The 27,885-nt window shown below is 49.2% G+C and overlaps 3 protein-coding genes across 4 annotated transcripts; 1 reads left to right on the plus strand and 2 right to left on the minus strand.

Moving 5' to 3' along the window:
• The first annotated feature begins 444 nt into the window (after positions 1–444).
• Positions 445–1,802, plus strand: SFN (stratifin). Its single transcript, XM_033114671.1, has one exon. It carries the CDS (start codon positions 563–565, stop codon positions 1,307–1,309), a length of 747 nt encoding a protein of 248 aa, XP_032970562.1. The 5' UTR covers positions 445–562; the 3' UTR covers positions 1,310–1,802.
• Positions 1,803–9,938: 8,136 nt separating this feature from the next.
• On the minus strand, positions 9,939–18,278 carry GPN2 (GPN-loop GTPase 2). The gene is made up of 6 exons (XM_033114365.1): positions 18,142–18,278; positions 17,554–17,999; positions 16,827–16,983; positions 14,582–14,742; positions 13,398–13,528; positions 9,939–10,651 (listed from the first exon to the last, which is right to left on the minus strand). The coding sequence occupies exons 2-6, from the start codon at positions 17,962–17,964 to the stop codon at positions 10,579–10,581; spliced, it is 933 nt and encodes a 310-aa protein (XP_032970256.1). The 5' UTR covers positions 17,965–17,999; positions 18,142–18,278; the 3' UTR covers positions 9,939–10,578.
• Positions 18,193–24,806, minus strand: GPATCH3 (G-patch domain containing 3). 2 transcript variants are annotated; one of them, XM_033114364.1, is made up of 8 exons: positions 24,341–24,806; positions 22,595–23,019; positions 20,913–21,087; positions 20,508–20,567; positions 19,797–19,918; positions 19,543–19,670; positions 18,863–19,082; positions 18,193–18,316 (listed from the first exon to the last, which is right to left on the minus strand). In XM_033114364.1, exons 1-7 carry the CDS (start codon positions 24,774–24,776, stop codon positions 18,866–18,868), a joined length of 1,563 nt encoding a protein of 520 aa, XP_032970255.1. In that variant the 5' UTR covers positions 24,777–24,806; the 3' UTR covers positions 18,193–18,316; positions 18,863–18,865. The 2 variants fall into 2 exon arrangements, with proteins under 2 accessions (XP_032970255.1, XP_032970254.1); XM_033114363.1 differs by lacking the exon at positions 18,193–18,316 and having other exon boundaries at positions 18,348–19,082.
• Positions 24,807–27,885: the final 3,079 nt, after the last annotated feature.

The raw sequence follows: 27,885 nt of genomic DNA on the forward strand, positions 1-27,885 counted from the left end.
GGGAAACTATACAGCTCTACCTACACATGAATGATATCACCTGAACCAAGGGGCAAACGTACTTGGCAGGATTAGGAACCCCATCCTTCTACAACCTGGCTTTATGGGGTCTGTCTAGGCTGAAGTGACCAGGTGGCCAGGTGGTTGAAGCCATCCTTAGCCCCTGAAAGGACACCATGAAGGAAAATCTGATTTGAGAAACTGGGGCAGTTACCTAATAGGGACACCTATGTAATGGAAACCTTGAATGAGGGGGCAGCCTGGAGCCTGGAAGGTGCCTGTGCAGGTGGGACCAAACCCTAATTTCTCCTGCTGACTGTACGATGACTCATTCCACATCCCAGCCCTCTTACCTTTAAGGAAGAGCCGGAAAGGGTGTGGGGAGGAGAGGGAAGTAGGTCTTCAGCCTCAGTCCCGCCCCTTACCCCTCCCTCCCCACCCTGCTCGGGGCCAGGCCACCCAGCCAAAAGGCAGGCTGAGAGCAGGAGAGCCACAGAGTCCAGCACTGGTCCTGAGGCAGCCAGTTACCCTGCCACCGTCTGTCTGTCCGTCCCCAGAGCCAATGGAGAGAGCCAGTCTGATCCAGAAGGCCAAGTTGGCAGAACAGGCCGAACGCTATGAGGACATGGCAGCCTTCATGAAGAGTGCCGTGGAAAAGGGTGAGGAGCTATCCTGTGAAGAGCGAAACCTGCTGTCAGTGGCCTACAAGAATGAGGTGGGTGGCCAGAGGGCTGCCTGGAGGGTCCTGTCCAGTATCGAGCAGAAAAGCAATGAGGAGGGCTCGGAGGAGAAGGGTCCGGAGGTGCAAGAGTACCGGGAGATGGTGGAGACTGAGCTCCGGAGAGTGTGCCACACGGTGCTGGAACTGCTGGACAGCCACCTCATCAAGACGGCTGGTGATGCTGAAAGCCGGGTCTTCTACCTGAAAATGAAGGGCGACTATTACCGTTACCTGGCCGAGGTGGCCACTGGCGATGACAAGAAGCGCATCATTGACTCAGCCCGGTCAGCCTACCAGGAAGCCATGGACATCAGCAAGAAGGAGATGGCGCCCACCAACCCCATCCGCCTGGGCCTGGCCCTGAACTTTTCTGTCTTCCACTACGAGATCGCCAACAGCCCCGAGGAGGCCATCTCACTGGCCAAGACCACCTTCGACGAGGCCATGGCTGACCTGCACACCCTCAGCGAGGACTCCTACAAAGACAGCACCCTCATCATGCAGCTGCTGCGAGACAACCTGACCCTGTGGACAGCCGACAACGCCGGAGAAGAGGGAGGCGAGGCACCTGAGGAGCCCCAGAGCTGAGCCGAACCTGCTCCCCTCCCTGCCCTGCCCTGCCCTGCCCGCTCCAGTCCCCCGCCCCTGGCAGAGAGGACTAGTATGGGGTGAGAAGCCCAACCTTTCTCCCCAATGCTCTGCCCCCCCCAGCTCAGAGAGGCTCCACAGAGAGGGACCAGCAGAGCTGAGGCCACCTGGAGCCAGAGGATCCCACTCTTCCTGCAGCTGTCGTGTGCTCCTAACCCACCCACTCCTGCTCTCTGCACCCCCGCTTCGAGACTCTCCCTCCCTGTGAACCGGGCCACTTCTTTCCCACTCTTGACTCCCTCCTGCCCCTGCAGCCTCTGGATCTTAGGAATTGAGGAGTGTCCACCCTTGTAGTGGAGAAATGGACCGTGTGACAGGCTGGAGATGAGTGTGTGTGTGCGTGTGTGAGAGAGAGACCGACCCAGAATGAGAGGGAAAGCATGTCTGCTGGGTGTGGCAGTGTTTCTCTCAATAAAGTTCCCCTGTGACACTCCTCCTGTCTTTTCCAGTTATTGGTGGAGGGCTGGGACTGAGGTTGGCGTCTGATTTACAGAAAGCCTGACTTTGGACCTCTGATTTAGGGTCCTAACCTCCCATGGAGCTGGCTCAGTCACCTGCAGGCAAGACTTTGGAGCCGGTGACTCCAGGTGAGGGGTGGGGGTCCAGCTCTCTCCATCAGGGTGATCCCAAACAAAATAACTGGTCTGGTCGCAGGAGGGTCAGGTGAACCCAAAGGTGGCTGAGTCTCCTCTGCTGAAGAGCTCAGATCTGAGGGGACAGGGAACCAGTGAAGTATCAGGTGTGAGGTCTGAGTACAGCGCCGCATGGATATACAGTAGTGAGCTGCATTGAACACCACCCATTTGAAAGCGAGGAATAGTCCCATCAGGGAAATGCTCAGATCTGAGAGGCGGGCATACGTTATGGGGGAGGAGTGTGACGCCGCCATTAACCGCCCAGCTCCGAGGAGAGGGAAACGCCCCCTAGCGTTGGCAGATGGCCATAAAATGAAATGGGCTGACGGGGAGGGGGCGCGAGCTGGGTGGGAGCGGAGGCCAGTCCTGGCCAGCCGAGCCTGCCGCCTCCGCTCCCAGCTGCAACACGCCAGAGCCTGCGGCCACCTCGCTCTCTCCCGCCTTAACAGCTCAGGCTGGAGGCGGGCCCGAGGCCGATATAGTCCAATCACTGGACAGGGCTCCTCGGGTTACCGCCCCCGGGGCCAGACTGACCAATGGGATAATGTGCGGTGGACGCGCGCGGCGCGTCTTCCCGACGCCCGCCCAGCCCTGCGAGTGCGGCGACGCGCTGCGGGACTGAGTGGCCCCGCCACCCGCCGAGCGCTGGGGGCGGTGCTTTCCGGGTTTCACTTAGACGAGTTGCTACCTGCCTCGCGCCAGTTCGGCATCAGAGCAACGGGACGGGGCGGTGCGGAATAAGCAGTCCCTTCCCTTTGAGTCATCTGCTTAACCTGCGGTGCCTGGTGGGCAAGGCCGGCTTGGAAAAGGCCACCAAGGCATCCCCACCACATATCAGAGTCCAGGCAGCCCTGAACTGGTGGCCAGGAGGCTTGGATTGTGTCCTTGACTTGGTTGTGTGACCTTGGAAAAGCTATTATACCTCCCTGGACCTCAGTTTCCCCTTCTGTATCAAAAGAGGCTTGAACTAAAGACAATGAAAAACACGTGAATCTGGGTTCTGGACTCAAACTGCCTGGGTTTCTTTCCAGCCGGCCTTGGCCAAGGCTTTTAACCTTGCTTACTTTTGTGTCCTCATTTGTAAAGTGGGGATAAAAAAAAGTAGTACCTTCCTCTTTAGAGTTGCTGTGAAGTTTGAGAAAATAAATGCACTTAAAGTAGCCCATAGCACGTGTTAGCTATTGTTAATCCTTCTAGCATCAATAGTCGAGAATTTACCCAGCACTTCTGTGCCAAAAGCAGCAGCATCAGTCAGGCCCAGTGCTGAGAAGCAGCTCTTTATTGCCAAAGCTGACCTGCGTGCTCAGTGGGCCACCTGAGAATGCTGGCCTGACATCAAGTGGGTCACTCCTCCACCTGGCAAGATTGGGGGAACTCAGCCTCATCAGGTTCCCCAGAGTCCATGTGTGGCCACACCCAAGTGACTCAAAACTGAAGGGTTCTTACAGAGCTAGTAATTCCAAAGGGGAAGTTGGCAAGACCACTCTGATACCTTCTGGGCCCCCTGTTTGCTCCGCTCCTTTCCTGGAAGTGTGTTGGGTTTCAAGCCTCCAAACCAGGTAGAGACTAGGCTAGGGCAAGTGACTCCCCCTCAGCTATGGAAGTGACCTGATTTCTCTTACCAGACAGGTCTGGTGACTTTCTCTTAATGGGGTGAGGTCCTGGGAAAGGAACCTCTCTCTTCTCTCAGCCTCTGACTTTGCCTACTCCCTCTACACCACTCACAGCTGCGCTATATGGGAGAAAGAAATGAGCTACCCTGAGGTAGTGTGTTGGTGATGAAGAATTTCACAAGTGTGTGCTGTGGATTGGAACATCATCAAATCAGGTGGCTAGATGTGAGCTGGCGTGAGCACTCACGTCTGACCATGAGGGTCTCAGACCTTTTTATCTTTGACATGTGTTTTAAAAATCGTTGTAAAGCTTTCTTACTGTTACCCAGTGTGGGGTTTCAGTGAGCATTTCTTGCCATCTTTTCCTGGCCTAGATTTGCCATTTTTTAAATTTCAGTGTTTCTTTTGGAGTGATGAAATGTACTGGATTTAAATTGTAGTGATATTTGCACAACTTTGTGACTATATAACAATACTGAACTGTACACTTCAGAAAGATGAATTTTATGGTATGTGGATTATGTCTCAGTTTAAAAAAATCAGTCCCAGAGGGCAAAGCTGGTAAGAATGCCAAGTTCTGCGGGAAATTTCATGGTGGCCATTTCCCTCTCCCATTGTCCTCGCCACTTGAGCACATTCTTTTAAACTTTTCCAAATTTCAGGTCTTCGGGTCAAAACATGACTAGCCACCTTCCCTCTCCCTGTAAAGCATATACAGAGCCTTGGATATGTGCTATCTTACCAACGCCTTTCATTTATATAGGTACATGTATTCAGTTATGGTTTCATATGTACTTGATTCTACCTCTGGGTTTGTAACTATGTCTAGGATTTATTTCTTATCTCCCCAGAGATCTTCCTAAAAATAGTAACTTTGTCCCATGATTCTTTCTTTCTTCCCACAGTGTATCCTGCACGGTTTTGTGTACAGGAAAGGTGCTCAGAACTTAGATTTAAAACCACCCCTCCAAATGCCTGGAAATCAGGTTTAGTGCCAGGTCCTCTGTGTGGAAATGGAGATATAGCTGGTTTTGAGAGAAAGCAGGGCTGTCTATAGAGATTGAGCTTACAAAGATTCAGATAATCCCAGCCCTATCCTTTCTGCACTGCCAGAGTGTCCCCCAGGAAACAGGTGGAAATCTTGCAAAGATCTTCCTTTATCAAGAATTTGGGTGGTATGGGGAAAATCTGTAACCTAAAATTTTCCAGAGAAGGTATCCACTTCAGAGAGCAAAGTTCAAATAGGCTCTGTAGATCCACAGGAGTAAGTGATGGAGGGCAAAGCACTGGGGTCACATGCCTTCTCAGAACCAACCTGGTACCCTAGGGAGGCCGTGGCATTGAAGTCGGGCAGGCCACTCTGGCTCCTTCCAGAAAGGCAAGATACTCCTATACACACACACGTCCAATGTCCAAATGTCCAGTGCCTTTTCAGGAAAATCTGATTTCAGATGCCTGTACCAAGATTGTGCATTTAACCAACAGTGCCCGACTTCTTCCTCGAGAACAGAGTACCATAATAACAGCAGCTGGCATGACTGCTATGTGCCAGGCAGTTTTATACCTTAATCCTCATAGCAATACATATGATCATCTTTGTTTTGCATATGAAGAGACCAAAGCTCAGAGTAGCAGCTAAATAACTGTGGGGATAGAGTCCCGGAGAGCAGTTTCCAGGCTCTCGGCCTCACGTGGAAAGGTGCTGGCTCGGGTAGTAGATGGCCATCAGCTATGACTAGTTGGCCATCAGCTGTTACTGGTTAGCCATTAACTGCTGATATAACTGCTGTGGCTAAGCTAGCAAGGGCGGATTGCAGTTAGCAAGTGAGGTTGGTTGGCAGAGAAGCAGCCGGCGGATTGCGCATTGTGTGGCTCCTGCTTCCTGTGTCTCCAACCCAGCCGCCAGCAAGACTATAGTGGTATGACTCCCCCATCTGTGGCTCCGTGGGTGTTCCTTTCTGGCCTCACCATATCCAGCGTTCCTATGTGGGGAGCGGGAGCTGAGACCCTGCGTGACACCCTGCATGATAATAACCTAATAACTAAAGTTATTCAACTACCTATGCGCTCGGGGAGTGTAATGTGTCAGACCCAAGTCCCATGATTTTTAAACTCCAGCAGCTGTTTTCAAACTATGTTCAGAGGGTTCCCCAGAAGCTGCCCCAGGGCAGGAGCCCAGTGGTCAGGGTTTCCCCTTCCCACACACGTTAGCTAAAATAGCCACACGTGTGTCTGTTTTATATATTGGAGTTATATGAGTTAAAAATAAGTTTAAAAAGAACCACATTATGCTATGCTGCCCTGCTCTGACCTTGGACTTTCTAGGAATCCAAACCTTCCTCTACTCGCAATCTAATGGCACCCCAAGGCCCATCAGGAAGGAATCACTGGAAATAAGAAAAAACTGTAGTGGACCGATTTCCTGGCTTGTTCATCAAGTTAAGTTTTCCTTAACCTGGTTACATCCTTTGTTCCTTTTCAATTCTTCACTCTGTTCACAGGGCCTACCCATCCCCTCATCCCTGCTGTGTGTGGGGGGTGAGGAGGATAGGTTTCTGCAGAATAGGTCCCCTCTCCTCTCAGAACCCTCCAGCCCCACCTACCCACTGAGTCAGGAGCCAGGAATGTCTGTGCGGGCAGCAGATATGTCACCCTGGGGGTGTCAGAGGCTGATTCATCTCTCATCTCCACCCAATCTTCTCCTTACCGCTCTCTGGGAAATTTAACTCTTTTAGAGATACAAAAGGAAGATACCAGACTCTGAATGCATGGAGTCTTCAATTTGTGGCTAGGGATAATACTTAATACATTAAATTATGGTATTCAATAAATATTTGTTGAAAGAGAAGGAATGAAAGAAGAGGAGGAGGGAGGGAGAGAGGGCACATTTTCCCCTTTCTTCCTCCAGAATCTCCAGAATAAAGTTAACCTGAAATTTCCTTGTCTGACTGTAGTGGACTGATTTTTAACTCAGAAGAGATTGTGTGACCACTGGTATGCTTTATGAGTTGGGAGAAATCTTATCCAAGTCCCAATGTTCCTTCCATGCTGTTTCTATGATCCACAGAGCAATGTGGAGGCTCCAGAATTAATATATAGGAAAAGGTGACCATCCAGTGTGAAGGGAGCTGTTTGCATAGCAAGAATGCTATTTGAGATTTTGTATTTATTTGGGATGGCTTTGAAAGGGCCTTTCATCTCCCTCTTCTGCAACTTTTTCAGCATTTTGGATGGGAAAAGGAAATAAAACTTTGCTATGTATTCTAGTCCAGAGCATTTTACCAATACTCATCTTTTTCTCACCTTAGTTGGGTTCCAAATCCCCAGCCCATCCCCTCACAGCTCCTCAGTCTTAAACTACCTGGACGCCTCGGCTTCGGGGTGTCTGAAGTTGGCTCCCTGGCTGGAGATGGAGGACACAATGGATTGTAAATGAAGCTATGCCTTCTTCTGTCCTCAGCAGGCCTGATGCCATTGAGATACGTGATCATTTGGGACTCTTCCTTCTAATGAGGACAGGAAGAGGAGGTGGGCAACCCAGACCAGGCTGGATCAGGGTTCAATGGCCAGGAGCAAGAGAGAAGAAAAAGGGGACTACTCAGCTTGCTAGAGAACTTCCCTCTAGGAGTCTGGGGCAGTTGGGCCTCCTTACTGCTTTCAGAATCAGGGTGGGCCTTGGCAATGCTGGGATACGTCTGAAGTCAGTTCCCTCCTCTCGGGAGCCTTGAGAAAGGACAAGGAATCTCCAAGATTGACCTTCCCACAGACCCTAATGGGATCAGGCTTCCTATTCTCAGCCAACTGGGGGGAGCATTTTGCTAATTCAGAAACAGCTGAGAGCAGACTGGCTGTGCTTTAGCTCTGTGGACCTTAGGGTGTCACCCCCGCTCCTAAGCCTCTGTCTGGGCTGGAAGCCTTTCCAATTAACTGTGGTCTCTGACAAATTCCAAACACTGTCTTCCAATTGTTGGGTTCCCCAATTCAGAGCCAGGAAATGCATATATCCTAATGTCAGTGGTTAGCAGAAATGACCAAAAAGGCCCCTTCTAAGGTACTCAGAGATGGTTTCTTCCCTCCAGTTGTTGTTCACAATTTGCCAAGTGAGGTCTGGAGGAGAGAGGAGCATGTCAGACAGTGTCTGAGATGCAAAGTGGCACTTTTCTGGAAGGCATTTTGGCAATATGAATCCAGAACCTAGAAAATGTCAGCTATTTAATTTCTAGGATGTTATCACAGCACTACTTACCATAGCAAAACCGGGTAATGACTTATACATAGATAAACAATGTTACAGTCATACCACAGAATATTATGTAAACATTAAAAAGGTCTTTATATTTTTTTTTTTTTTTTTTTTTTTTTTTTTTCCAAGTCAAGTTGTTGTCCTTTCAGTCTTAGTTGTGGAGGGCGCAGCTCAGCTCCAGGTCCAGTTGCCGTTGCTAGTTGCAGGGGGCGCAGGCCAGCATCCCTTGCAGGAGTCGAACTGGCAACCTTGTGGTTGAGGGCCCGCGCTCCAGCCAACTGAATCATCCGGGAGCTCAGCTCAGCGGCAGCTCCGCTCAAGGTGCCATGTTCAATCTTTAGTTGCAGGGGGCGCTGCCCACCATCCCTTGCAGGACTCGAGGAATCAAACTGGCAACCTGTGGTTGAGAGCCCACTGGCTCATGTGGGAATCGAACCGGCAGCCTTCGGAGTTAGGAGCATGGAGCTCCAACCACCTGAGCCACCGGGCCGGACCCTATATTTTTAATTACATGGAAATGTTAACTAAAAAAGGTTACAAAGCAATTACATCTCACTTATATAAACGCTGTCACTATCCCTGTGCATGTATAGAAAAAGAAAATATACAAAATATATATTTGAAAATTTATTATAGATTTTTATTTGTATTATTGGATTATCGGTTTCATTTTCATTTTCCAAGTTTTTTACTTTTCTATCAGGAAATTTAAAAAAAAAAGGAAATCTTAAGGATAGTTGCCATATGCCAGCCATACTGGAGGATGGTCTTTCTCCCACCCTGCACCTTTCATGCAGAACAGACCTGGAACCCAGATGTCTCTTTTCTGCATTATACTGTCCCCACCCCAACGTGACGATCATTTTGCTACCAGCAGAAGGTTGACAGAGCTACATTTACTGGAGAAATAACCTTGCTGTTACACCAAGATCTAAAAATAAAGTTTTGGATTATTAATATCCTTCTCCATTCCGTGACTGCAGAGGATAAATGCTGAGGGTGCTTGCAATATAAGCCCATAAACTTCTGAATGGCACCTTCCTTCCAACTCGTTTGCTTTGCTGAGAGCTGAGGCCTCCATGACAAGGTAACCTTAAAACCCATGACCACAGCTATTGGAACTATTTTCAAAAACACAGCACCCACCCTTCTGCCCTGATGAGAGATTTGTCCAGTAGCCTGGGCGTCAGATTCCTGGGCTCTCGGCCCCATGGGTGATTCAGCCAGCCCCAGGCTGTGCTTCCCGGCCTCAGTTTCCCTGGCTTGCTCTGTTGATACTCCCCTCCTACTTTGCAGGGTGTTAATAGGGGCTGAGTTGCTTTGAACTTCTCAGATGAAAGAGGCTGGAGAAGCAGCACCCGGTAATTATCCCCTACGAGGCCCAGCGTGGGAGCAGAGGCGGGCTGCTTTCATACTGTTCCAGCCGCAGGGATCTCCTCAGAGCCCTTCACTCTGCGCTGGCGGCCAGTACTGGAGAGCTCAGTCGTCTTCATCTCAATGCCACTTCAGGATCGAGTTTCCTAACATGAGTGATCTAACCGCCCAAACCACCAGTGACCTAGCTTTCCTTTGCTGTATGATTCAGTAGTACTCTACAGGTTTCTAAATTCTTTCTTCCAATTGGCTACAAATCCTGTGGGATACTGGCTGTAGTTTTCACCATTAAGTATTCACAATTAAGAAGTCAGCAAGTGGACTATGAGAGCCATGCTGCCCGAAGCCAAACTCACCTGTTTCCTCACTGTAAAGTGGGGCTTAGTGACAGTCCCATCTTGTCTGTATCTCCAGGAGTTGCTGTATGGATCACATGAGGTACCAAGTCCTTCATGCCTCAGTTAACAGGACAACTGCAAACTGTCCCCTGGTGCCTCCAAGCTACAACTGTAAAATTAATAAGCCTGGGTTGCCACCTATTGGTTGAAAATATGAATTGCATCCAACCAGTTGCAAGAGCAAAGGAAGCAAACACCAGTATTTCCAACTTCAAACCATCTTAATTTTTGCCACACCCCCTCAGGCTATCATATTATATACTTAATATTTACTTTTCTTTAAACAACTCACTTTGTATAAATAACTTCATTTTTAAAGTAAACTTTTAATCACTACTATAAATGGAAAACTAGTTAGCACTGGTCCAAAAATAGAACAAAACCATGAAATAAAATGAAAAGAAAATGTTAAGATCTAGCTAGGAAATGTTGCCTGTGAAAGCTCAAGCTTAAGGACCACTGTGAAAACTGAAGAGTAACAAAAGTGCACGACTGGAGGTTGAGTGTCAGTCCTCTAGTATGATCCCGTGCGTGGGGGGATACACTGCCCTGTGTGAAAAACCAACTCTTCTGAGGCAAGGTGACATGCCCTTGTTCTACCCCAGCAGCTTGGATGGTTGAAGAAAGTTGGAGAGCCGCACGAAGTAGAAAATAAACTCTTGTATCGTAGCACATTCCACCAGAGCCTGAGTGGGCCAGTGCTGAATTCCTGGTGGCAGTGCCCGGAGGTCATGAGCACTGAGGGTGTGCCAGGTGCTCTGCTTGGCGCCGTCTGACTTTTGGTCAGCAGTCCTTTGCAGGCTGGGTGTCCCCTCACCAGCCTCCCACCTAGGGCTGGGAGGCCCGTTCATGGATTTGCAGCCTGCTGAGCTGTCCGCTGCTTGCCGGGCGCCGCAGCTTTCCCCAGCTGGGTGGTAGGGCTTGTTTTCCAGAGCCCAGGTTGTTGCTACAGCTGCATGGCTTCCTGCTCCACTGATTGGTCTGGGGGGGCCAGGTACTTCTCCTGGATGCCCAGGGTGCTGAGGGGGGTGGTGCGTCAAGGCTGCAAGTACAGGCAAGAATGGGGAACTGATGTGGGCAGGCATCTGACCTCTACTGATACCTGCCCTCCAACCATGGCTGGCAGATTCCTTCCATCCCTCTCCCTTCCTCGTAATTATAGCTTCGGACAACAGTGCCCAACAGGGTCTGAGAATCCCCTCAAAGAACCCAGACCCATATGCTCCTGTATTTGCCTCTTCCCACATTGCTGTGGCTCAAAGGACCAGGGAGGTGCTAGCTCTGTGTTATGACACATGCTCAGAGCCAGACCATGGTAGTTTAAATCATGATTCTGCCACTTCCTTTTTCTCATCTATAAAATACAGTCATTATGAGTATCAAATGAGACAATGAATACAAATGCCTAGCATGGCACCCGGCACACAGTAGGTGCTTTAGAAATGTTTGTGATGTCTCTTCTTCTGCCAAGGGAGGGAGCTCAAAGAAAACAACAAATTTCTGCTTGGGCCACAGGGTGCCTTCTACCTCTCTCTGGGACAGCACTAAGGACACAAATCAGATTCACAGAGGGAAAAACCCTGACTCTGCTGATGGAACCCTGTGAGGCTGGCTGAGGTCTGGATGGAACCCTGAGGTCTGGATCTGGGGTCCGAACAGGAGATGGGGGTTGACCGTGGCTAGACTGGCCACCATGGCTGCTCTACTAAATGACTCCAGTGTCCGTAACTGAGATTCCACAACCAGGGAGACTGAGGTTTGAACTGTTCTTCCAACACATGCTGAGTGAGGGAGCTTGCACCTGGCCCTCTGAACCCCAGCTGCCTCATCTATAAAAGAGGATTGAATGAGGATTAAATGACATCCTGCAAATGATGTAGCCCACCAAATGATGTCAGGTTACAGCCTATTCTTTACCATCTCATGGATCCATCCATTAAAATCCATCTCAGCCCTACACAAACTGACTCTGAACCTGTATCCCCACCCCACCCCTTAACTTTTCCTCAGAAGGATCACTCAGGATCAGGGGAATTCATCTTGCTTGACTTGGAATAATCTCAAACCTGCCTTGTTTCTGGCCTGAGGCCCCATTCCTGAGCAGGGCACATGAAACCCTGCATTCTGTCTGGTTCTATCACTGGTCCGCAGCCAGAAGCCCTGTCCTGCCCACAAGTCATGCCATTCTACGTGCAATGCCCCAGACATGTCTCAACCTTGAACTCCTACGCCTTTGCATATACTGTTCTCGTTGCCTTGAACTTCCTTTCCCTCTTAATCAGCCTGGCTAACCCTTACTTTGAGACAATTCAACTCAAGTGCCACTACCCCCATGAAGCTTTCTTGACCTACTCACTCCTCAGCAGAGTTGACGTTTCCTTTCTTTGTATGAATCCCTAATTATGACACACAGAGTGAAGTTGAACCTTAAGGAGATTAGCGTAGGGGACACAATCTAAAATCCACACAAATATATGTGGTTCAAGTACCCTTAAAATTCCTTAAATCATTTAGTAAACATAGTATACGTGGTGTTATGAACGGAATCCTGTATGATATGTGTGAACACATAATGTGCGGTGTACAAACTGTCACAGCACTACTGAAAGATGCCCTCCCTGTTTAGCTGAGCACATGCAGTTGAACTTGCCAACATTAACTGCACATGGGAGGCAGCTCCTCGGGCCCTTCTTCAGGCACTGCACTCGACTGCCATCATTTGTAACTCGCCTGTTTCCCTGTGAGCTTTGTTTCCCACGTGTGAAAGGGCCTGACACAGGTCAGTAAGTGTTGGCTGCAACTATTTTCCTCCCTCCCCAAGGACTCTGGAGACCCCTTTGTCTCCAGTGTCCTGTGTAGATGCCAAATCTGAAACCTGCCTAGAGGGCCCGGATTCCCTGTCCTGCCTCACATGTGGCCTCTGGGACCTGAGAGACATTCACATATGACCTTAGCTCCATCCCCACAGATCCAATTCTGAAGGCCTAGCTGCCTCCTAGACAGCTGATGGTCCCAGGGCCCCCTCAAACACGTCTGCCATCTCCTATCCCTTCCATCCACGTGATAAACCTTCCTCTACTGTCTTACCTCCGTGACTAGCACCACCACTCACACCACTGTCTAAGCCAGAAACTAGGAGCCTAAGTTCTGCTCCACCTCCAGCTAGCCTTATAACCATCTACTCACCAACTCTGGTAGCCTGTCTCCTTCATATTCTCCCAGTCCACACCGTTCTTTCTATTCTCACTACTGTTTCATCTCTTCTCACGGAGACTGCAAGAACTCCCACGCCCCCCGTCACATCCCTTAAATGCACTTTCCACTCTACATCTGATCACGTCACACCCTGCTCGACAGAACTATGCTGGTTCCCAATGCTCACCCACGAGGTGAGGTCCACACTCCATAGCAGGGCACTCACGGCCTCCATCGCCAGCCCTGCCTACCTCCCCTGCACCCCCCATTCCCCTTCACACTCAAGACACTAGGCAAAGTGAATCTCTTGCATCTCTCCCAAATGACCAATGACCTTTCATTCCTCAGCCTCTGTATCTGTTGCTCCTTCTGATCAATATCTCCCCCTAGTCACTGGATACCACCAACTCTGAAGCCTTCTAAAGCACTAGCCTTTGCACATGAAAGACCGTCACCGGGGAGTGCAGCTGATCAACATGAAATCAGTCATTTACGAGGGTAGATGTGGCCATTCCTGAACCCCATGTCTCCTCCCTCTTGGCTGTGGCTGAGGCTAGACAGCAAGGATACGAGGAGAAATGGAAGTCAGCTCCCACTGCAGCAGACATCATGGCCTCCAGGCTTCGCTGTTCTTGGACCCCAAAGCAGTAGCCGTTGGCTTTATCCACAGCCTGCAGGACCCGCTGGATACTCTCCTTGTCCTGGTTTGGAGGAGAGAAACAGCTCTGTGAGTGAAACAGGTGTACGGAATTGAGCTTGCAGTCTCCAACACCCTCACTCCATCTTGCCTCATGAAGCCTTTATACATGCAGCTTCTTGGGCCTGGAGTGGTTCTATATGTTCCTAGAGGCCTGGCTACATCCCACCTTTCCTGGCCACTAACCCGCCTAAATTAGAATAGACCCTAATAAGCTCCTCTCTGCACACCCACAGTCCCCTGGGCTTATCCCTATTGTAGCTCTGATCCCACCATCTTACTATTAATAAGTCGTTACTCATCAGCCTCCCCTACTCGACTGTGCATCCCTTGAGGTCAGGGACTCATCTGCCAAGGTGTCCCCAGTGCCTGGCACAGTACTTAGCTTGCAGTAGGACCCAATAAATATGCATTGAACCTATCTGCTCATCCACAGAAAAGTAGTCAGAACAGTTCATACATCACATTACGGGAAGGAGAGATGAAAATAATGCATTACAGTCCGTAACACAACACCTAGCAAAGAGAGTGGTATCTGTTATGATTATTATTACAGGGTTTACACCTCCTTTTGGAGAAGACTGCCATTAAAAAGGGAAGAGACACGTTCGCTCAAGCCCACGTAAGCAGAAAGGAATCTAACAGATTGGTGTCTACCAGGTTATCTTTGCAAGGTGAGAGGCCCAGGGTTTGGGGACTACTTTGCAAAGTCAACAACAAGCAGTTGCCCATCTTGTAGAAGCCTGCAAGGCTTGTCCTTAGCCTTGGTCTAGTCCCTTGCTGGTGACTTTCTGACCTCATCCATTTTCACACTGAGGAAGGAACATGTGTAGAGAGGACCCAGCAACGCAGAACAGCTAGGGCCAAAGTTTGGTCCACCCTCTTTAATGGAATCCTGCCCACTGGAGCCCCTGGTGCCGAAACCAAAGGAACTGAATGACAGTTGGACCTACGACAAAGCCCACTGTTTGAGTCCTCAAAGCCGCCGGTACCCTTGGCGTGGGGAGGTCCCAGGCACTGTCAGAGCCTGTAGCCAAGGCCTCTTAGTCCCCCGTACCTGGATATTGAGAGGAATGAAGGAGACCAGGCTGTAGTCTTCAATGAGCTGCACCAGTTTCTCGTTGAGCTGGTGGTAGTGACGGAAGAAAGGGTCAGAAGCCAGGTGGTCGAGCAAGTACGAGAGGTCCAGGACCTCTGTGTAGTACTCCAGGTTGAAGGCTATGGAAAGAAACCAGTGTTTGGGAGTAGCTGGCATCAGACAACAGCCCTGAGCACAGGGACCGTATTTTCTTTCTTTCTTCCTCTGCCTTCATTCACTCACTCGGTCAACAACAGCACTGAAATGAAGTTACTAAGAAAATACTTGGTTTCCCCGGCTGGCCCTGTCCTTTACTAGCTATATGTGCAGGCACACACCTCATGGGGCTGCTGTGAGGATTGAATGCTATAAACTCCAGTGCCTGGTACAGACAAGTGCTTCATCAATGATAGTAAATAATGATATCAAACATGTACCAGTTACAGCGCTTGGTCCCTCTCTCATGAAGCTCTGAGTCAGGTAGTACCCCCAGGACCCAGCACACACACTGTAAGGACTCTAGCAGGGTGACCTCTGGGTAAATCACTTTCCCTTTCTGAGCTAGTTCCTTCTTAACGTAAAATGAGGAGATCAGACTAGATGACTTGGTGGTCCCTGGCTCAGTTCTATGAATACAAACTTCCCACTAAGGGAAGGAAAGCAGGCCTCCCTGCACTGTCCATTCCAGCCTGGAAAACGGGAGCAGTTGGACTACTCTGCAGATCTGTCTCAGAGTGAGCCGAGAGAATCAGGCTGTCAGAGATCGATGGACTCACTCCCTGCGCTCTGCCTCACACATTCTAATCAGCTCTAATTAGAAACGCACCCCTGGGCCTATAAGGAAGAATATCCTGGGCATTCCAACAAACTTCTTGGGTTGCTTGGCAGATACGGTTCTCAATGAAAATTAAGAAACTGGAGCCAGGTACACTTGGGAGTAGATTTCATCTCAGCGAACATACTGTGTGATTGACCTTGGGCTACTCATGTAAAGTCTCTGGGCCTCAACTGCCTCCTCCGGTTTGCACATCAGTGAGGATGACTGTCAAGAATCAGAGCTAGAAAGGTTGAAGACCATCACAGGCTGGAGGCTATGAAGGGGGAGAGGGGCTTGGGGGGACTGCAAATCTGGGCATTGGTAAAATGGGGCTTCTGGGCTTGCCAAGAGGTGGACCTGGACTCCAGGCTAATGTGGCCCCTCCCAGGGGCTGACATCCTTCCATAACCTCAATGGCCTCAGCTGGCCTCCCTGGACAAGGTCCCTACACATCAATCTTCCAACAACCTCCCTTCCTGCTCACTGCCAGTCACTTCAGCTGTTCTTCTCTAGGTTCTTTGTGGCTGGAGGTGTTTTTAGTGAACTGATGTTCCCAGCTCAGAAGAGCACTAATTTTGCAAGAAAAAAAGGACTTTGGCCATAGGGTCCTTATGCATTTCCCCTGCCTCCTACCAGCCTGCTTCTTCCTCAACCTTCCTCCCCACCTTGACAAACGGTACCCTTATTTGTCCACTGGCTCGGACAAAAACCTGAGCGTCACCCTTAATTCCTTTGTCTCCATATCCAACCCACAAACAAATCCTATTTCTTGAGCAAGTTTTGAATCTATTTCTCTCCATTCCCACTACCACTGCTTGGACTTCTGCAGAAATCTCCTAAAGGAGCTCTGTTTTCATTCTTGCCCCTTTCAATTCATTCTCCACAAAGCAGCTCAAATGACCTTTTCAGTTCATGCTATTCCCTTGCTTAATATTCATCAATGGCTTTCCTCGGTGTTTAAACAGTACAGGTTCTGAAGCCCACCTCCTTAATTTCAATTCCTACCATGCTTCCCCTGACCACTATCTTAGCTACCCTGCCCCCCCCAACCCCCCTTGAACATACAAAAAAGCTCCTTCCTGCTTGAAGGCCTTTACCCCTACTGGTCCCTCTGCGTAGGCTGGCTCCTCACCATTCTGGTCTCAGCTCAGATGGCACTGCTCACTCGCTGTCCCTACCACTCACTGTCCCATCATTGTTTTAATTCCTTCATAATATTTATTACCATCTGTAGCTTCCTTGTCCTCAGAACCCTGGCACACAATCAGTGGGGCAGAGCTCCGCCCGTGGGGATGGTCATCAGCTCATGCACGGCCCCTGGAGGCAGCTTCCTTCCGCTGCGATCTCTGCTTCACTCCAGCCCAGCCACAGCCTCACAGCTTGCCCGCCCAGAACAGGAGTTCTTACCCAGCTTCCCGTAGTGCTCAATGAGGTCCATCTTGGAGAGGAGGTTGACGTGAGGCAGCTCTACGTGCAGCATGGTGGCCAGGGAGGTACACAGAACTGAAATGAACTTGGCCGGGTCTGTGCAGTAGTGAGAATCCACCAGGTGGACAGCAGTCAGCTGGGAGGGAGGAAACAGGGTGAGAGTGGCCTGGGGAGGCAGAGAACATCAGGGCTATGTCTCCCTCATCAAACTGGGGACTCCGGAGGACAGAGTGCATGCAGGCCTTTTCCGTTAGACTCCTTCTGTTTCATTCTAATAGCCACACTCATTTCCTTCTCCCAAGATATATGGGCATTTTCTTACAAGAGGCTTTGCACTGAGCCTCCCAGTAGGCAACTGGTTCAATTCCCACTGCATCTGACTCTATTCTTTCACTTACTTTTGTCCCCCAATTCACAACAACCATCACCATGCCACTTTCCACATAACTCCTTCCATACTTCTAATAAACTCAAGTTGAACACTAACACATCCATTTTGTAGATGAGAAAACTAAGGTTCTGAGAGATAAACTGACTTACTCAGGACCCCACAGCGTGTCAGTGGCAGAGCCAGAATTCGAAATCACACCCATTATACTCCAAAGCAACTCGGTCCCTACTTCGCTGTGTGACACACAGGCATGGCATGTCCTCCCTGTCTCAGTTCCTCCATCTGCAAAATGGGCGTGCCCGACCCAAGACGCACCCGGAGGTCCCACTGTGCCATCTGGGAGAAGATGCTGCGCAGGGCACCGTGGTGTGTGCAGAGCTCCACTTGGCCTGGGCAGTCGAAGAGGAAGTAATGGCCACGGAGGGGGTCAAGCTTGGCACGCAGCCAGTCTAGGTTGGCCTCCAAGTACTCCATGCAGTAGAGCAGGCCGCCGTTGGGCCCCAGCCGCAGGGCGTCCATCACGTCGCCCAGCCCCACCAGCTCGCCCACGTCCACGGCGCACTCGTACGGCAGTCCCTCGTTGGCCGGGTCCAGGTTCACCACCGCCACGGGCCGGCCCAGCGCGCGCAGGAACTCACTCATGCCCAGGCAGTACGTGGTCTTCCCCGAGCCGGGCGGGCCGATCACCGCCTGCCCAAAGGCCGTGGTCGGAGCAGGCCCCGCCATAGGCGGCACGCGGCACCGTGTGCAGCAGGTCAACTCTGCGGGGGAACACGGTGGTCTTGAGATTAGAGCCGAGGGCGACCGGATTCCCCACGTGAGGGCGGGCGAGATGCCCCGGAGTCGCCTGAGGAACAGCAGGGAGCAAAGCGATGCAAGGAGAGCAAATGGCCCGGTACTGACCCAACCAGCACCGACTTCCGGACGACGTCGGAAACTGCAGGGTCAGGGAGAGGAAGTCCCGCCCTCACGGTGACGACACAGCTTGGCGCCGGCGCGCCGCACTACACCCACTGTAGGGATGGGTCCGGGTGTGAGGCGGCCGTGGGGAACCTTTCTCGGGATTTACCAGACTTTCCTCCAGGCCCAAATTTGAAGGAAAAGAGAAATACGGTTATAAACTTCTTTATTCTTCCATTCGGTCGCAGATCCAGGCCACCTCCCGCGGACTCTCCGCTGTCTAGTCCCAGCCAGTTAGCAGTAGAGGCATTGGAGGGCCCGCTCCAAGGCCGGCTCTTCGGAGCACCACAAATCCTCTCCTTCCCGGCCCCCTTCCCTCTTTGTGGTCTTCGTGGTGACCTCCCCAAGGAAGCTTGTGCTGATAACCTCAGTCAATCCAGCTTTTCAAGGTACTGGGGAGGCAAGAGGGGCAAGCCCAAACGGACAGGTCAGGAGGCCAAGGAGAGGTCATTAAGCCCTAATATCAAAGGGGAGGGGAGGGGGCTTTTTGTAAAAATGCCCTTGAGGTAGAGTGCCAGAAAGCAAGTTCAGAACAAAGCACCCTGAACAGGCCATGCAGATAGCTGCTCCCAGACTTCTTCCTGCTTCTGTGGGACGTAAGGCCAGGGCAGAGGGCTGCCACTGTGTAGTTAATGAGTGATCTTGACTAAGGAAGCCCCCAAACCTGTCACTCAGGCTCTGAGGAGCTGTCCAAAGCACAGCTGGAACCTCTCACGAAGGTCATGTCTGTCCGAAACTTCATGCTGGTGGGTGGCTGGCTGCGAAGCAGCGACTCCCCCTGGTCTTGGGGTAGAGGCTCATCATAAATGGTGGAGATGAGACCCAAACCAGTTCCACGGGACCTCTTTAGTTGCCCAAATGGCTGTAGCTTCTCTCCATGGTACCTGGATTAAAAAGGGCTCTCAGTGAGACAGCTGCTCTTTCTCAAACCCCAGCAAAAGGGTTTGGGAATGGACAAAGTAGCTACTATGTATCTAGTTTGTCCCAAAGACAGAGCCTTTAAATCTGGATCTTTGCTCTCCAGCCCCCTTATATGTCCATCAACAGTGCCAGCAACCAGGAGCCTCACATACTGCTTTCATTTTAAATAGCCAAGTTGAGAACAACTGTCACCACTGTGACTTACAGGCACTTACTGATGGCAATCAATCATCAAGTCCAAACTCCTCAGATTAGGGGGAATGACCCCCCAGGAGATCCAGACCTACTTTTCCCTTTTAACTCTGCTTTGAAGTTCATCCCTAGAAGTCTCCAGCACCCATCCCAAAAACAGAGGGAAGAGGGAACGAGGTACAGCTGAAAGGCTCGCTTGGGTTCCCAATGAAGTCCCTCAGCCATACTCACCCCAATCCACGCTTGCATCTAGGGTGCTGGCCGTCATTATCCAGGGCCTCAGGCACCCCTGAGCACTGGCTGCCCAGGCCTTGGCCCTCAGCCCAGCCCTGCCGCTCCATCACCTTCCGCCCAATGCCCTGCAGAGGGAAGGGAGAAGACTCAAGAGGTGGAGCTCTTAAGGGGGGTGAGGGTGGGAGGGGGAAGAAGGGAAGGAGTGGGAGTGGAGGAGGAAAAGGGGTCAATGGACTGGGCCCAGTGCTCACCTTGGTGTGGCGCTCAAAAGTGCCCACCTGGCGTCCAATCACAGAGCCGTCCTCCTGACCGTCACGGAGTCTGCGTTCCAGACGCATTCGGACCGAGTCTCGGGCATCCTTGTCTCCACAATCTGAGAAAACAGAGCCCGTTTGCAGGAGGGTCTCTCTTAGCAGAATGGGGAAAATTAGGTTTCTAGGACCTCCTCAAGATTTATGTATTCATCTTTATGGTGTTTTATGACTTCATTATTCTCTCTCTCCTTAGACTGGGAGCTTGCCAAGAGTGGGAATCATGGCTCGCCCATCTTACAGATGAGGAAATAGTGGTACAGAAAGTCATAGAGGCAACAATGAAACAGAACCAAGTCTTCCCCTCCCACCACCACCCCCAGGTCATTTTTGACTCCAGAATCTAAATTATTAAACAGAGCCTGAGCTCCTGATGCTCCCACTCTACCAGAGCCTGCCCATCCGACCAGCGTGCCCTGAGGGCTGTCCCCACATGTCCTTGCTCCACAAAGAAAGGAAAAAGGCTTTCCCTTTAACCAGCACTTAATGCACTCAACTAGAGACGTCTAAAGAGAGGAAACCTCTCAATAAGCTACCCCAAGGGAACTGGGGTCCTGTCTCCGCCTCTGCTAAGCAGAGGTAAAGAGTCACTGCAAGGCCAGGCACCAGTTCCGCGCCCCAGCACTGCCAGCCCTGGCCCAGCCCCAGTACCTCTGTCATAGTACACACTCATGTCCACATCCCAGTCGTCAGCTGTCTGTTCATCAAAGTCTGCAGATACAAAAGCAGCGAGCAAACAAAGTGAGCTAAGCACTCGGTTCTGTTGAGAGTTAAATCTAGACTTAGACATACGGTCTACAACTCGGGGTTTCTGACTGTAGTTTTAAATCTCTCCTCAGGGAGGGTCATTAAGAATTTGCGGGAGGGCATCTTCTCTCCACACCACTCATTCCCCCACCTCTAAAAAGGATCACTGGTCTCTTACATACAGTGAAGGTAAGCCGCTTCCCTAGCCCTTCACTTGGGCCCACTGCCAGGGAGTCCACCCTGTGGAATAGAGAGCCCTGAGCAAGTGTAGCAGGGATCACTCCTGCCCTTGCCTGGTGCCGCCATTACCTCCTTCTTCCTCCTGCCAGAACTGGGCATCAGTGTAGAATACCAGGCCAGAGCCACCCTTCTCCCACTTGAGCTCGATCTCCTCCTCAAAGAGTCGCTCAGCAGTGCGCTCCTGCCCGGTCACGTCCTCATGCAGCGCTTCATGCCGCTCCCACTCCTCACCCCGGTCATCGTCCTGGAAGAAGGTGGGGACAGGTCACCTGTCTGACTAGCTTCCTGACCTTATGCGCACAGGAGGGCAGCTCAGGGCACAGAAGGCCCAGGAGATGGACCCTCAGCATCATTCCTCCGAATATTCCTGAGGTGCAATGCATATTAGGCCCTTAAGGCCTTGACGAACACATTTCTCCCTCCCATTTCTCAACATACTTGGCTCCTTCCCCTGACAAGCCTAACTCACTTTTATTCCTGTGCTTTTGGTCATATTATTCCCTCTACCTGAAATATGTGCCCTCCTCTCTCACCACCTTCTCTTCACTTGGTTAAATCCTCCTTATCCTTCAAGTTCTACCCAGCGCTGCCCACACTGAAGCTCACAGCACTCTCACTGGCCTCTGAAATTCTCAGTGCTAATCAGTACACACTGTTTAGGCCTTTATACATGGTCACAAAGAAAGAAGGGACAAGAACTAATACCTATTGTCTACTGTGTCAGGCCCTTCACATAACTGAGTTCCTTTAATCACCCCAACAACCCTGTAAGTACCATTATCCCCATTCTACAGATGAGGAAACCTGGGTAAAGTGATTTGCCCAAGATATAACAAGAGAGTGGCAGAGTTAGCATTCAAACTCAGCTCTCCACACCATACAACCTTTCCAGACGCTGGTTCTCTCCCTTCAGGGAGATTTAAGGCTCTTTGATGGCAGGAAACGTGTCTTAAGAGTATCTTTGGAATGCTGTGCTAGCCCCTGTGTTTACAACTGCTTAAAGAACTTGTGGAATGAAATCTTGGGGGCCTCTGTTCCAGTTAAACTCCAAGAGGCCTCAGGAATCACTGCTGCAGAACAGGTGCTGGAGAAAAATCAGGACAGTGCCACGCTAGGAAGTGGTCCAGATGTTAGCAACTCTGCACTTGAGGGCGTAGGTGAATTATTTTTTACCCAGAGGGTGCATTAAAAAAACTAAAAAAACCAAAAAAACAAGGTTCCCAACAAATTACCTCTTCTGATATTATGGATGAATAACCAAGTTTGGAGAAAGACGTAGAAGAAATGTGTATTTCATTAATAAAGTTAGAGTGGAGGCTAGTATTCAATCCATAGACTCCAGGTCAGAAAACAGGTGACTTCTCCTCCACATAATGAAAGCGCACAGAAGTTAGATAAGCATTGAAGGGACTGGGTTCACGTCCCAGCTCTGCCTCTACTTTCTTAGATGATCTTATCTCTTGGTTGTAGGTTTTCATCTATGAAAAGGACCCTCCTTCATTCCTTCTGAGGGAATGAAAAGAAGACTGCTGTGAGAATCTTCTGAGAAAGGTTCTGGCCCCTCCTCAAAGAAATGCATATTTGCACAGGCAAATGTAGTTTTACATTCAATGTCAGGGAGGCCTAACTCTTCGGAACCCTCCTGAGGACTCCAGGTTTTGAACTCGTGTAATGTATAATTGAAGAGTGGTATTATTAATGCCTTGGCTTCTTAAGCTGCTAGCAAGGACGGGGGGGCTCAGTGTACTCACATCATCTGAGTGTGACTCCTCTTCCTCCTCCTTTTCCCCTTCTACCTCGGGCTCTCCACCAGGGCTGGCTGGTACCTCTGTCAGGCAGGTTCCCTGGGGTATCTCCTCACCCTCAGCTGTGTACACAAGCTCTTCCTGCTCCACAGTCTCTGAGTCCTCATACTTGAAGGGCACGTTGCCATAGCGTCGGGAGGAACCTGTCTTGGGGAACTGGAGCTGCAGCTGCGTGATGATCCGAGGAGGGAGGCGGCAGGCCCGGATCAACTCCAAAAACACCCGCAGGGGAGTCCCCACATTTCCATTGGGCATCAGCACCGGTGGGTTCAGCTCTGGCAGTTGCCTCAGGTCGGCCAAAGTGAAGGCTTCACTCTTAGCCTTCCGACTCTGTAGTTCCTTCCGGGTCTTGAAGGGAAAGGAGCCCAAACCTTGGGAAGAAGGGCAGGGAAAAGAATGGCTCTTGAAATCTAGAAGCCTCCAGCAACACTTGAGCCAGAAATCGGTCAAGGTTTGAAACCTTTAGCTTAATGCTGTTTTTCCCTTTCAAATTTCTCCAGAGTCCCTTCCTCTATTCCCTGACTACAACTACCTAACAATTTCATGCCATTTCTCAGCACCTCAGCTGAGCGCACAAGTTTCTTCTAGATCTGGTTCCTGTTGACCTTTTGATTGTCAACTGCCACCAACTCCCACCCCCTGCACACCCTCATACCATGTGCTCCAGCCACATCAAACAATTTGACATGTCCCGAAAGCGTTCTGGACTTTCACATCTCTGTGTTTTTGCAAATGTCATTTACTTTGAACACCATTCTTTCTTACCAACTCCTGTTTGTTTTTCAAGATCCAAATGAAAAGCCACATTTCCTCATCCCTCTAGGAAACTGGTTTCTCCCTCCTGTATCTTCTCACAGTACTTGATAATAAACAGCATATGAGAAGGCTCTGAAGCAAAATGCCTGGATTTGTAATGTGACTCCGCTACTTACTAGCTCTGTAACCTTGGCCAAGTAACGTAACTTCTGCATCCTTCAGTTTCCTCACCTATAAAATGGTTAACAATAGCTCCCACCTTATTGGATTGCTGTAATGGAATCAATAAGGAAATGAAAGGCTTAAGAACAGGGCCTAGTAAGTACACAGGAAGTGCTCAGTAAATGTTAACAATTAGAATGGCATATTTGTACTAATTACCTTCTTACACATCGGTCTTCCTTTCTGAGCACAGAATGTGTCCAACTGTTCTCTCTGCATACCAGCTAGAGCCACACTAGGTCTAGAAATATAAGCTAGATTTGTTGAATGAATGAAACTAAAGGGATCTGCACTGTTTCCTGTTCCCCATCATAGTGATTTCCCATGAAAATGGGAGCTGTCCACAGAAAAGATAATTGTCTCTTCACTTGCATCTTGAAAAGAGAGGACTGGGTGGGGAGCAACGAAGAGTGTGAAATAAAGAAAATAAGAGGATTAGAAACCTGATTTCCTTTTTATTTTACACAAAATCAATCCCTGACAGAAAAAGGGCTCAAAGAGGGCACAAATTGGAAAATGGAAGATCATCTGCATAGGCTTCTTTCCGATTTCTGTTCCCCCTGAGCTAGGCTAACGTGCAAGTTGAGCCTGAAGCTCTGTCCAGAAATGACTTAAACTTCTAAAGAGTCGTAACCAGAAACATGACTATCCCCATCACCTCTCAGGCAAGGTGTCCCTGTTCCAGGGCCAGTCTATTATCTTCCCCAACCGTACCTGATGCCTCAGTAGGTAGCCGAAGTCTGCGGATGAAACAACGACCGGGCAACCAAGCCCCCTGAGAATCCAGCCACTGGCGGCCTGAGTACATGCGAAGAAGCCTCTGGGCTTGAGCCGCCCCCTGTACCGAGACGACGCAGCAGCAGGTGCGGGTCTGAGCGGGAGCAGAGTTCCGAGTGGAGAGCGGGCGGGCATCGGTGACCGAAGTCTGGGCGAGAACCTGGCCGACAGGAGTTTGGGCAGAGTCGGGCGCGGCCTGCGGAGGGGCCCGCTCAGGACGATGCCGGTAGTGGAAACAGAGGAAGCCACAGTCGCGCTGTTCCCGGAACTGGCTAAAGTAGCTCCGTAGCTGGGCTGAGCGCAACTCTGAGGGGATACCGCTCACTATTAAGTAAACGGCCGCCTCTTCCTCCGCCTCACTGGGCACCGCCATCTTGGATTGTCACATGATCGGCTGGAACCAACTCTCTCGAGAACACGGCGAGTGGCGCAGAATGTATGTGTCACAATACTGTGTAGTCCACGATTAGTCCGCGGGGTGCGTGGCTGTGGAACCACGAGGTGGGGTGGTCCTGCAGAAGTTGTTTGGGTCTCTTTCCCACAAATAGAAGCTGGCGACGATGGAAAAGTTCTCCTGAGAAATGAGGTTACAGAGCTCTTTGATAAATTCTAATGAGGATCAAATTAGCCTGCGAGAGGTGCAGTTTTGAAGATTTTTAGTTGTTGGGAGTCCTCCAAACCTAATCTCAGTTCTTAGTTCAGAGTCTTTTCAGTCGTTCATCCATTTATTCCCAAAACATAGTGGTGAACTCCCACAAATCAGTAAGAAAAAGATCACCCAGTTGAAAAGTGGGCCGAAAGCATTTCACAGAAAAAAACAAACAAACATCCAATTAACAATGAAAGATGTTCAATATCATTAATAATCAAGGAAACGCCCTGACACCCATGTCACATTCACCAGACTTGGAAAAAAGTTATAAATCCGCAAGTGTGGGTGACTGTGGAGCAAGTGGAGCTCCCATACACGGGTGGAAGTGTAAACTAGTACAACCACTTGTGGCATTACCCGGTAAAGCTACACATATCTCTTGACCCAGCAATTCCACTTCTAGGTGTATACCTTAAAGAAATTCTTGCTTATGTTTATGAGGACATGTATTTATATTGTTGCACTTTACCAAGCTCAGTGATTCTGGAAAACGGGTGAGGGTTAAGAATCCCCTCTCATCCTTTTGTGTTCTGGAACTCTACTTTCTATAACAGAGATAAAACTCATGGGTGCCCCCTTGTTTACCTATGACAAGGCTAGACATAGGCTCCAAATTCCAATTCTTCGCCTCATAAACGTTTAGATGAACTGCTTGTCCCCGCTGACCAGTCAGAACAAAATGCTTGTTAACCAAACTTTAGTTAAGCTTCTCTCCTTCCCCCCAAGTCCCTGAACTTTGTGACTCCCCCCACCCCCAGCTTGAGCCAGTGCACAACCCCTCCTTAACAGCCTCTCCAGAGAATAGGCTGGCTTCAGGGTAAAACATTCTCTGACCTCCTGTCCCATCATGCCACTGCTGGTCATCCCACTTCCTCGCACCCAATTCTTTCTAGTCCTGTTTACTCCTCCTTGTAAAATTAACTCTTTTGCCTAACCCTTGAAATACGTGTAGATCTTATGGCCAGAGCGCTCTCCCATTGCAAAAGCCTCCGTCTCTCTACTGCAATAGTTCCTTTCCTCCCTTGCAATAATCATTTCAAATAAAGCCTCTCCTTACTAAGTCCAGATTTGTTTTTTTATTTGACAGTGTATATGACTATTCATAGCTGCAGTGTTTGGCAAGAGCAAAAAAATGGCATTTAGTACTAATAATATCAGATATATGATGTTGAGTGAAAATAAACACGTCAGAAAACACAATTATTCCATTTATATACAGTTCAAAAAATACAAACTAAAAAATGTGTTTTGTTTTAGGGACACATGTATAAGTATACTTTAAAATGATAAGTAAAGAAATGATTAACCCAAAATTCACAGTAGTCATTACCTTTGGGGAGAGGTGAGAGATTTAGAAAGGAACTTCAAAGTTGATGATAATAATGACCGATGGAACAATGATGAGGGTTCATTGTACTGTTATTCTTTATTCTTTACATATATTTTATAAATATTATTTTGTTTATTCAATTTTAATAAAAACATTAAAAGAGAAAATTCATATTTCAAAAACCAATAAAGCAAGCAGTTACTTGTGGGGATCACAAATATACATCTATTTGAGAAATTAAAAAATAAAAACAGTTCTAATGAGAGTCTGGGTAATTGTGGATAGGGACAATGTTATATCTGGATTTTAAAATCTGCTGATGGAAGTGTAGATTGGTACAACCACTTCGAAAAGCTGGCAAGATCTACGCGAGTTGGGCACACATTCTATGACTCAGTAATTCCAGTTCTTGTTATACGGCAAGAGATCTGCAAACTTCTGTGCACCAAAAGACATGTGCAAGAATAACCACAGCAATATTATTTGATGAATCAAATGTTCATCAGCAGTATAATGGGTAAAAGAATTTTAGTGTAATGGGATACTATACAATGAAGACGAAGGGTTAATGCTACAAAGGGCAGAAGAATGAATCTCAGACATGATATTGAGTGAAAGAAGACAAACACAAAAGAGTACATACCATATGATTCCATTTATGTAAAGTTTAAGACAAGCAACCTCATTTATGATGTTGGAAATCCAGGGTAGTGATGCTTTTTGGGGAGGAGCGGGGAGGTAGTGATGCGGAGGGTTTCTGGGGTGTTGCCAATGCTCTTCTACTTCTTGAGCTGGGTGGTGGTTACAAGAATGTACTCACTGAGTAATAATTCATCAAGCTATACATGTATTATTTGTGTACTTTATGTTATACAGAAAAATGTTTAGTTAAAACTATATCTTTGAGGGACGGCTGGCTGGCCCAATTGGTTAGAGCGCGAGCTCTGAACAACAGGGTTGCCGGTTCAAGTCCCACATAGGCCAGTGAGCTGCTGCGCCCTCCACAACTAGATTGAAGGACAACGACTTGGAGCTGATGGGCCCAGGAGAAACACACTGTTCCCCAATATTCCCCAATAAAAAACAACAACAACAACAAAAAACTATGTCTTTGAAAATCTGAAAATTGAAAAGTAAGTGCAAACAATGTGGACCAAAATAAAGATGGTGTGCTCTGGAAAAGCTGTGAAAAGCTGTCAGGTGACCCAAGAAGTTATGCACTTATGATTATACACAATTGCCGTTTGTGGGACTAAATTTCCAGGCCCTTGCATCATGCTAGATATGTAGTAGACTCTCAGTAAGTCGTCACTGATGGAATGAATACTCCTGGCACTAACATGGGGATGTACTGCTGGGTGTGGTGGAGGACTGTCTCCAGCGAAAGTGGGGCCATTTCCGTGGGGGAACACATAGGCCAGATTTCTCATCAAAAACTGAAACCCGAAAGTAAGCAAGGGTACATTCTACCTTAGAGAGAGGTAGGGCGGGGAAGGAGGC

The sequence above is a fragment of the Rhinolophus ferrumequinum genome, chromosome 9 (genome assembly GCF_004115265.2).
Source record: "Rhinolophus ferrumequinum isolate MPI-CBG mRhiFer1 chromosome 9, mRhiFer1_v1.p, whole genome shotgun sequence".
Classification (NCBI taxonomy): Eukaryota; Metazoa; Chordata; class Mammalia; order Chiroptera; family Rhinolophidae; genus Rhinolophus; species Rhinolophus ferrumequinum.